The sequence below is a fragment of the Uranotaenia lowii genome, chromosome 2 (genome assembly GCF_029784155.1).
Source record: "Uranotaenia lowii strain MFRU-FL chromosome 2, ASM2978415v1, whole genome shotgun sequence".
Taxonomy (NCBI): Eukaryota; Metazoa; Arthropoda; class Insecta; order Diptera; family Culicidae; genus Uranotaenia; species Uranotaenia lowii.
Genome location: NC_073692.1, coordinates 31,094,788 through 31,106,129, shown reverse-complemented (window position 1 = coordinate 31,106,129; position 11,342 = coordinate 31,094,788). Strand labels below are relative to the sequence as shown.

The 11,342-nt window shown below is 26.9% G+C and overlaps 1 protein-coding gene across 1 annotated transcript; it reads left to right on the top strand.

Moving 5' to 3' along the window:
* The first annotated feature begins 5,024 nt into the window (after positions 1–5,024).
* Positions 5,025–5,621, top strand: LOC129741198 (galectin-3-like). Its single transcript, XM_055732905.1, has 2 exons — positions 5,025–5,030; positions 5,106–5,621. The coding sequence occupies exons 1-2, from the start codon at positions 5,025–5,027 to the stop codon at positions 5,619–5,621; spliced, it is 522 nt and encodes a 173-aa protein (XP_055588880.1).
* Positions 5,622–11,342: the final 5,721 nt, after the last annotated feature.

Here is an 11,342-nt window from a genome sequence, read left to right as displayed (position 1 = left end):
TTTTGTTTCGATCATTACTTTTCTCTAAGTTTGCCAAATTGTTTGGATAATGTTCAAGCTTTCTATAGCAAAACTAATGATTTTCTGGAACTAAATGATTGAATGAAATTATTTTTCTTGATATATATTTTGAGAATACTAAATTTCATAATTTTTGAAACTCACAAAACTTGACTTTTTAAAAAAGTCAGTTTAAAATAAAATCACACCCAATACCCATTTAATTACTATGATGTGCTAAAGAACATTTTGATGCAACCAAAACACAAAATTAATACATACAGATTAATGAAATGAAGCTCCAAGTTGAAATTTATTTTCCTCGAAACTTTTTTTTATCAATAATCTAAATTGTTTTTTTTAAGCTTTAAAATTATTCACTTTAAAAAAAAAGTGAAAAGAAATGTATATCTCACCTTTATACTGTGAAAAAAACAACTTTTTTGGTTGATTTGTTATCTCCGTGCAATCGTGAAATCAATTAATGCAAAGAGTTGAGTTGCACTGATGAGTTTCCAAAAGCGATATTATTCAGTTAAAAAAATTACATAGCAACTTAAAAATTAAGAAGAACAAAAGAAGAATAACTTCATCCACCGCTTATAAATATCCTCGAAGTTTGATGGAAGAATTTTTACTTTAAAGAGTCGTTTTTGAAACCATATAAGTGTATCAGAAACAAGAATTAGGAAAACAAGTTAGTTCAAAAAAATTTTTAACATTACTATCTAATTTCTTTTACTGCCTCAAAGATGAAAAAAAAAGAGTTTCCTTAAAATAAATCTAGGAGCACAGGAGGTATAGAAAAATGTTATCGCACCATTCACAAAAACGGATACTGATCTTAAATCTTTTCCTTACTAACAAAAATCATTCCTTGGATATTTAAATATAGATTCTCAAAACGTTTAGACGGTTTCTATTTCAAAATTTATCATTGGAATATAAAGAGTTGATTGATCTAATGAATTATCCTACTAACAATCCTTCCTTCATTCGTCATTGACTAGTAGGACGTGGCTGGCGCCGCTATTGATCATTTTTCAAAGGGAGAGCATGAATTTTATGCATTGTGAACTGCTTGTCTCAAATACCATTCTTTTGGCCCTTGCACATAATTGATTGCCTCGATCAATCACGAAGTAGAAACTTGGCGATGTAGAACTTGTTCTGCTTAGTTTTGTTTTGTTTTCTTTTTTTCAGTTTTGTTTCTTTTGTTAAATGTTTAAAGAATGGCTTCTAATGGAAGGAATAACGAGTACGTTTACGATTGCAATCTGGATTTTTCGTTCAAAATTAGCGCCTTTGAGTATGCAATAAACTCCTGAACAGTAGGCAATATGCATAACAACAACTTACTTAAATGCATAGTGCACAAATCAAAAACGAACAAATCAGCAGCAATGTTTTTGAAGAGTAAAAAAAATACCCCTCTTAAAGACTCTTTTAAAAATCGATCATGGAATTTGAAGTGCGTAAGTTGAACAAAGTCTAATAAAAATGTTATCTGAAGCTTTCAATGAATGGTCATATCAAGCACTTCAAGTTCAATGATCCAAGGTGGATATGAGTAGTCAACTAAGCAAAGCTAAGCCATTTCAACCAATTTTTCTCAACTAGTTGTGCTGATACTTAGTTCAGAATGTAGTTCGTTTAATTCATTGTAAGTTTTCAATTGTTCCAAATGTGACAATTACTCAACCTTATTGAACAAGTTTTTTTGTTTTTGCAAACTCTAAACTTTTGATAACCATTGAACTATTCGCAAACGATAAAAAATTGAATGTAGATCAATGCTTCTGAACTCGTTGAGACTTTTAAATAAATAATGTTTGTGTTGCTAGATCTTTTTCATGAAAAAACTGCTCTATTTGCAGCGTTACATTTTCTCTTTCTAGTGTTAACGCTTTATAATCTTCGACCAAGTTGGATTTTTGAATTTCTCAAACCCTGGGGTCTTAAAAGTTTTGTTTTGATTCAATACTTATCCATGAATATTCGCAGAATTTTTAAGTAACGTTTACATGAGTAAATTTGAACTTTTAGGTTTGCATTGGAAAAAATGAATAATTTGTATTGAACAATCAACATCGTTTTTGTTTCTTCTGTGAAACCGAGCCTGCTAATGGTTTTTATGTCAATTTATAAAATCTTCAAAGGAGACTTTTCGCTGAACAACTTTGTCGAAGATCGTAGCTTCATTTCTTATTAGACGAAAGTATTTAGCTGTTGAATGGGGGCATGTCTTTTGGCATTGAAAAACTATAAATTCATTTGACATCACACAATCTTGTTGATCAATCAGCAGTTTTTAAACCCGAGAACAGTGAATTGTTTTTGAAGATTTTTTCAATATGTATTTTTTGCAACCATTTTGCAATAACTGTTTTTATTCTGACGATCATGTGATCAACTTGTTGTCCAAAATATTACTCTGCATATTGGTATTTTCAAATCACAATGGGTATTTTTTTTATTATAAATAAATCTTTAATCATAGTTCCAAAACTTCACAAGCGTTCGAGTTCATATTCACCGAAGATTTTCTGGAATGTTTATGGTACAATATGCAACGATCCTGGGGTGGCAGCAATGTGTTTCGGGGCCTGAGCATTCGGCATCCGGACGTAGTTGTTGTAGTTCCAGCCATAGTTTCCGTAAGGCATTCCCCATGGATTGGCTCGATTTGCCACTGGATTGGCATTGTAAGCCCCAGGATATCCATTGACATTTGCACCTGGCCAGCTCCATGGATTGACCGGACCATTCGGGTATCCACCATAGGGTTGCGCACCATAAGAAGCTACTCCGTAAGGATTGAGGGCATACGGATTGGCTCCATAAGGACCGGCTGCAGCATACGGATTGGGACCGAATGGGTGAGCTCCATACTGATTCGGGCCATTCCAAGCGTTAGGCCAACTATTCCAGCCAAAAGGACTATTGGCACTGTAAGGATTGACGTGAGGATTGTTGGCAAACGAGTTCCAGAGACCACTAGCCCAACCATTAGGATTGGACCACGCTCCAGGATGTCCGTTGTATTGGCCGCAGACTGCTGCCAGGGCCAGCGAAAGTACAAATAACACCTGTGAAGAAAGTTATTTTTGAACATTATTCAAATGGGTAAACCTTAAGAGATTGTTTAGTTTTACCTTCATATTAGAATTGGTAATCAGCTAACGACTCGAAATCCCAAGAGGGCCAAAGTTGAACTGTGATACCTACCCAAGGGAAGAACGAGTTTTATAGCATCCAAAAATTTTTGGCGCAGATCGTCAGTTAGGGTTCCGCCATCATTAGATACTTAGCATCAAGCCTTTACCGCGTAAAATCGATAATTGCCCGTGGCTGCCCAAACAGAAGCACCAAACAGACAAGAAGGTCGGCTGACATATGAACTGGCCGTTAATGAGCTCAGCCCCAGCCAAAAGGCGTCAAATATGAATTTTGCTCCAAAAAAAACTTCTCAACAAAAAAGGAACAATTTTTAATTACCTCGGCCAATCGAGTCGATTGGGTGGCGAAAATTTGCTCCCACTGATTAACGGAGCATTTGGATCGGAAGATCTAAATCTAATGACATCGCATGGGCCTAACCCTTTATTGGGTTTTTTTTTTCTCAAGTTGCTATAAAAAATCATAACACATTTATGATTTGTTTTGCTTTGGAATCATCCAAACGTTAAATGGATTTATTGGTACCCACTAGATTTATACCCTTCATGATGAACTGACCCTTTCAGACCGGTGAGACTTGAGAATGATTCATACTGGAAAGTCCAATATACAAGAACAATATCTACTGTTCTTGGCATGTAAATTAGACTGAATCGATTGGGGTCTCAAACTATCTTAAAAACTTTGTTTAGCTTACATAAGACTTTTTGCAGAATTTCCTTTAAGGTTTGAATAAGAAAATTCAGCATTTTGTTCGGAAATGATTTTTTACTCAATAATAAACCCCGAACTAATGATCTCTTCAGATTAAGAAAACGAATGATGAATTGCAAGATTTTTATTACTCAACTGTTCAAAATCCTTCAAAAACCAAAAATTTAAATACGGTACTTAACCTGAATGACAAGAATGACAAGAATGACAAAAATGACAAAAATGACAAAAATGACAAAAATGACAAAAATGACAAAAATGACAAAAATGACAAAAATGACAAAAATGACAAAAATGACAAAAATGACAAAAATGACAAAAATGACAAAAATGACAAAAATGACAAAAATGACAAAAATGACAAAAATGACAAAAATGACAAAAATGACAAAAATGACAAAAATGACAAAAATGACAAAAATGACAAAAATGACAAAAATGACAAAAATGACAAAAATGACAAAAATGACAAAAATGACAAAAATGACAAAAATGACAAAAATGACAAAAATGACAAAAATGACAAAAATGACAAAAATGACAAAAATGACAAAAATGACAAAAATGACAAAAATGACAAAAATGACAAAAATGACAAAAATGACAAAAATGACAAAAATGACAAAAATGACAAAAATGACAAAAATGACAAAAATGACAAAAATGACAAAAATGACAAAAATAACAAAAATGATAAAAATGACAAAAATGACAAAAATGACAAAAATGACAAAAATGACAAAAATGACAAAAATGACAAAAATGACAAAAATGACAAAAATGACAAAAATGACAAAAATGACAATAATGACAATAATGACAAAAATAACAAAAATTAAGTTAAGTTAATTTTAGTTAAGGTAGGTAATATGATATCAATTTTCAATAGTTTAAAAAAATGGTAATTAAGTCAATGTCAACCGAATTTTTCGGTTGCCTAGTTGATGATGTTCAACTGCATGAAATTGATTTTACACTTTGCAGGTCATCTTTCGATTGGAGAGCAAAGTTGATGACCCCCGATCAATCGTTCTACAATTGGTATAAAAATCATTATGGTTTTCTTCAGTGATCACAGTTCGGCTTCAGTTCTTCAAGCATACCATCTCATTTATTAACAAATCTTAACAATGAAGGTATTTATAGAAAATTGGATTTTTGAAATTGAATTGAAGAATTTTTTTTTAATTTTTAAATATTGTATTTTTCAGTTTCTTGTCATATTTTCGATGGCACTGGTCGCTGCTGTTTGTGCTAAGCCAGGGGCGTATCCCGGGGCTTGGCCGAATGCTCGAGGTTTAAATGGTTATCCCTGGAATGGAAGACCGAATTCTCCAAACAGTCCCTTTGGAAGATCCGGATGGAACAACGTTGGTCCGAATCCAGTGGGTTTGGGATTGGGATGTGGACCTCATCCTTACGGACCAAATGGCGTCCATCCTTCATCATATCCTGGCCATCTTGGGTGGACCCCAAGCGGAATTTCTCGTGGTCCACTTCCATACGGATTCAATGGACCTTTCAATGGACCATTCAATGGAGCATACAACGCACCGTACGGGGGCGATTATAATGGGCGACCTTTTGGGGCTTACAACGGACCATTCAATGGTCACAACGCTCTGGCAAATCCTTGGGGATTGAATGTTGGAAACTTTGGCTTTAGTCATCAGTCGTCAGTTAAGCATGTTGCTGCCACTCCCGGATCTCTGCATATTGTGACATAAGCTTCTTCAATGTGAAGGCTCTTATAACGTGGAAAGTTTTCAATATCGTTATGAAAAATAAATCTTTTTTTGTTTGCAATTGCCGTTACTTTTAAATTGTTGGATGTCAAACATTTTTTTGTTGAGAAAATTGTCCGTTGTTTCGTATGTTTTGGTCCCCCATCGGTAGCAAGGTCGATCCTATGTCTATGTGGCTTGGCCTTCGAATTGCTTCTAGAGCTTCCACGGATGATAGTTCGTCGAGGGAAGGCATCCAACCTTCAGAGACCTACAATGGTTGTCAATCCACTGCGCTTGCAATAGTCTCTTCAGGTTATCCCCAGATGCATTCTCTCTGAAATATATGATTATTCATACAATGAAACACATCTTACCTGTCGGCAACTTATGGGATTCGAACCCAAAAGTTTTCTTGCCAATATCGGGAATCGAACCCAGTACGCCTGGGTTACCAGACTTGCGCCAGCCTTTCCCCTAGAATACCTTAGCGCTCAAAGTTATTCCGTTGTTTCTTGTGTTCATAATGTGAAAATCTGAAGCATGAACACCAAATATCGACATGGAAGAAGCATTATAATTTTCATACAAAACACGTTAATTAAGCTTTTTAAGCTGAAATATGAAAAGTATAAGAAATTTATTACAAAATCTTTTTTTTTTTAATTCTCAACCAAAAGTTTGAGATCACCGCTAAGTTTGTTGTACCGACACAAATCTAGGGATCATGTTTCTTAATCATTTTATTTCGTAGTTATCTGACAGATTTTTGGTTGAGCAAGGCAAAGTTCTACAGTGATTTATTATTTGGCAATAACTTAAGTAACTTTCAAGATATGTTTCATCTTGAGAGAAGTGATTTCAAAGCTTTGACTGGGAGTGTTAAAATAGGTGCTAGAAAGGTTGACAGCGAAACACAAATTTCGAATCTGCTTTCAAGGATCTTCTTCAATCTTAATGAATCTACATTCTACTAGAAATTTTTCTCGAAGCACTCATATCTTGATAAGTTATAATTTTGATAGGTTTTTTTCTGTTCAATATCAAACTATGCTATCTGAATGAGATATTATCTTGAAAAGAGCATATCTAAAATTGAAATAATTTTGCTATGATCGCATAGATGTTTTGATATAATTTGAGATATTTTAACATCCTACGAGTACTGAATAATAACTCATTTAGATAGGACAAAATTAGTATCAAAATATCTCATCTTGATATAAATTAATTTTTCCCTCCTGATCGGGTCTCGTTTAATTTTGTTTGATCTTTTGAATCTGGTTAAATGTTGATTTTTTGTAAAATTCTTTAATATTCTCGAGCTTTGTATGAAATATTGAACTTTTGTGCAACTACTGCATTTTTTAAAGTATTTTTGGTTACTATTATGTTACTTTTTTTGAATAAATTTTAAAAAAACTCTAAGTTTGAGACATTTTGTAAAATTTTAAGTCTATTTTTTTTAAATTTTTTTAGAAGCGGTTTTGTCAATTTTGTTGTTAAAATCAAAATTTTTTGTAAGTTTTGTACATTTTTAAATTTTTGTCATTTTTGTAATTTTTGTAATTTTTGTAATTTTTGTAATTTTTGTAATTTTTGTAATTTTTGTAATTTTTGTAATTTTTGTTATTTTTTAATTTTTGTAATTTTTGTAGTTTTTGTTATTTTTTGTAATTTTTGTAATTTTTGTAATTTTTGCAATTTTTGTAATTTTTGTAATTTTTGTCATTTTTGTAATTTTTGTAATTTTTGTAAGTGTTGTAATTTTTGTAATTTTTGTAATTTTTGTAATTTTTGTAATTTTTGTAATTTTTGTAATTTTTGTAATTTTTGTAATTTTTGTAATTTTTGTAATTTTTGTAATTTTTGTAATTTTTGTAATTTTTGTAATTTTTGTAATTTTTGTAATTTTTGTAATTTTTGTAATTTTTGTAATTTTTGTAATTTTTGTAATTTTTGTAATTTTTGTAATTTTTGTAATTTTTGTAATTTTTATAATTTTTGTAATTTTTGTAATTTTTGTAATTTTTGTAATTTTTGTAATTTTTGTAATTTTTGTAATTTTTGTAATTTTTGTAATTTTTGTAATTTTTGTAATTTTTGTAATTTTTGTAATTTTTGTAATTTTTGTAATTTTTGTAATTTTTGTAATTTTTGTTATTTTTGTAATTTTTGTAATTTTTGTAATTTTTGTAATTTTTGTCATTTTTGTAATTTTTGTTAATTTTGTAATTTTTGTAATTTTTGTCATTTTTGTAATTTTTGTCATTTTTGTAATTATTGTAATTTTTGTCATTTTTGTCATTTTTGTAATTTTTGGAATTTTTGGAATTTTTGGAATTTTTGTAATTTTTGTAATTTTTGTAATTTTTGTAATTTTTGTAATTTTTGTAATTTTTGTAATTTTTGTAATTTTTGTAATTTTTGTAATTTTTGTAATTTTTGTAATTTTTGTAATTTTTGTAATTTTTGTAATTTTTGTAATTTTTGTAATTTTTATAATTTTTGTAATTTTTGTAATTTTTGTAATTTTTGTAATTTTTGTAATTTTTGTAATTTTTGTAATTTTTGTAATTTTTGTAATTTTTGTAATTTTTGTAATTTTTGTAATATTTGTAATTTTTGTAATTTTTGTAATTTTTGTAATTTTTGTAATTTTTGTAATTTTTGTAATTTTTGTAATTTTTGTAATTTTTGTAATTTTTGTAATTTTTGTCATTTTTGTAATTTTTGTTAATTTTGTAATTTTTGTAATTTTTGTCATTTTTGTAATTTTTGTAATTATTGTAATTTTTGTCATTTTTGTCATTTTTGTAATTTTTGGAATTTTTGGAATTTTTGGAATTTTTGTAATGTTTGTAATTTTTGTAATTTTTGTAATTTTTGTAATTTTTGTAATTTTTGTAATTTTTGTAATTTTAGTAATTTTTGTAATTTTTGTTATTTTTGTTGTTTTTGTAATTTTTTTAATTTTTTAATTTTTTTAATTTTTGTAAATTAAGTAATTTTTGTAATTTTTGTACTTTTTGAAATTTTTGTAACTTTTGTAATTTTTGTAATTTTTGTAATTTTTGTAATTTTTGTAATTTTTGTAATTTTTGTAATTTTTGTAATTTTTGTAATTTCTGTAATTTTTGTAATTTTTGTAATTTTTGTAATTTTTGTAATTTTTGTAATTTTTGTAATTTTTGTTATTTTTGTAATTTTTGTAATTTTTGTAATTTTTGTAATTTTTGTAATTTTTGTAATTTTTGTAATATTTGTAATTTTTGTAATTTTTGTAATTTTTGTAATTTTTGTAATTTTTGTAATTTTTGTAATTTTTGTAATATTTGTAATTTTTGTAATTTTTGTCATTTTTTGTAATTTTTGTAATTTTTGGCATTTTTGTAATTTTTGTAATTTTTGTAATTTTTGTAATTTTTGTAATTTTTGTAATTTTTGTAATTTTTGTAATTTTTGTAATTTTTGTAATTTTTGTAATTTTTGTAATTTTTGTAATTTTTGTAATTTTTGTAATTTTTGTAATTTTTGTAATTTTTGTAATTTTTGTAATTTTTGTAATTTTTGTAATTTTTGTAATTTTTGTAATTTTTGTAATTTTTGTAATTTTTGTAATTTTTGTAATTTTTGTAATTTTTGTAATTTTTGTAATTTTTGTAATTTTTGTTATTTTCGTATTTTTGGAAAATTTGTAATTTTTGTCATTTTTGTAATTTTTGTAATTTATGTAATTTTTGTAATTTTTGTAATTTTTTTAATTTGTGTAATTTTTTTAAAATTTTGTCATTTTTGTAATTTTTGTAATTTTTGTCATTTTTGTAATTTTTGTTATTTTTGTTATTTTTGTAATTTTTGTAATTTTTGTAATTTTTGTAATTTTTGTCATTTTTGTAATTTTTGTAATTTTTGTAATTTTTGTAATTTTTGTAATTTTTGTAATTTTTGTAATTTTTGTAATTTTTGTAATTTTTGTAATTTTTGTAATTTTTGTAATTTTTGTAATTTTTGTAATTTTTGTAATTTTTGTAATTTTTGTAATTTTTGTAATTTTTGTAATTTTTGTAATTTTTGTAATTTTTGTATTTTTTGTCATTTTTGTCATTTTTGTCATTTTTGTCATTTTTGTCATTTTTGTCATTTTTGTAATTTTTGTAATTTTTGTAATTTTTGTAATTTTTGTAATTTTTGTAATTTTTGTAATTTTTGTAATTTTTGTAATTTTTGTAATTTTTGTAATTTTTGTAATTTTTGTAATTTTTGTAATTTTTGTAATTTTTGTAATTTTTGTAATTTTTGAAATTTTTGTAATTTTTGTAATTTTTGTAATTTTTGTCATTTTTGTCATTCGTGTCATTCGTGTCATTTTTGTCATTTTTGTCATTTTTGTCATTTTTGTCATTTTTGTCATTTTTGTCATTTTTGTCATTTTTGTCATTTTTGTCATTTTTGTCATTTTTGTCATTTTTGTCATTTTTGTCATTTTTGTCATTTTTGTCATTTTTGTCATTTTTGTCATTTTTGTCATTTTTGTCATTTTTGTCATTTTTGTCATTTTTGTCATTTTTGTCATTTTTGTCATTTTTGTCATTTTTGTCATTTTTGTCATTTTTGTCATTTTTGTCATTTTTGTCATTTTTGTCATTTTTGTCATTTTTGTCATTTTTGTCGTTTTTGTCATTTTTGTCATTTTTGTCATTTTTGTCATTTTTGTCATTTTTGTCATTTTTGTCATTTTTGTCATTTTTGTCATTTTTGTCATTTTTGTCATTTTTGTCATTTTTGTCATTTTTGTCATTTTTGTCATTTTTGTCATTTTTGTCATTTTTGTCATTTTTGTCATTTTTGTCATTTTTGTCATTTTTGTCATTTTTGTCATTTTTGTCATTTTTGTCATTTTTGTCATTTTTGTCATTTTTGTCATTTTTGTCATTTTTGTCATTTTTGTCATTTTTGTCATTTTTGTCATTTTTGTCATTTTTGTCATTTTTGTCATTTTTGTCATTTTTGTCATTTTTGTCATTTTTGTCATTTTTGTCATTTTTGTCATTTTTGTCATTTTTGTCATTTTTGTCATTTCTGTCATTTTTGTCATTTTTGTCATTTTTGTCATTTTTGTCATTTTTGTCATTTTTGTCATTTTTGTCATTTTTGTCATTTTTGTCATTTTTGTCATTTTTGTCATTTTTTGTCATTTTTGTCATTTTTGTCATTTTTGTCATTTTTGTCATTTTTGTCATTTTTGTCATTTTTGTCATTTTTTGTCATTTTTGTCATTTTTGTCATTTTTGTCATTTTTGTCATTTTTGTCATTTTTGTCATTTTTGTCATTTTTGTCATTTTTGTCATTTTTGTCATTTTTGTCATTTTTGTCATTTTTGTCATTTTTGTCATTTTTGTCATTTTTGTCATTTTTGTCATTTTTGTCATTTTTGTCATTTTTGTCATTTTTGTCATTTTTGTCATTTTTGTCATTTTTGTCATTTTTGTCATTTTTGTCATTTTTGTCATTTTTGTCATTTTTGTCATTTTTGTCATTTTTGTCATTTTTGTCATTTTTGTCATTTTTGTCATTTTTGTCATTTTTGTCATTTTTGTCATTTTTGTCATTTTTGTCATTTTTGTCATTTTTGTCATTTTTGTCATTTTTGTCATTTTTGTCATTTTTGTCATTTTTGTCATTTTTGTCATTTTTGTCATTTTTGTCATTTTTGTCATTTT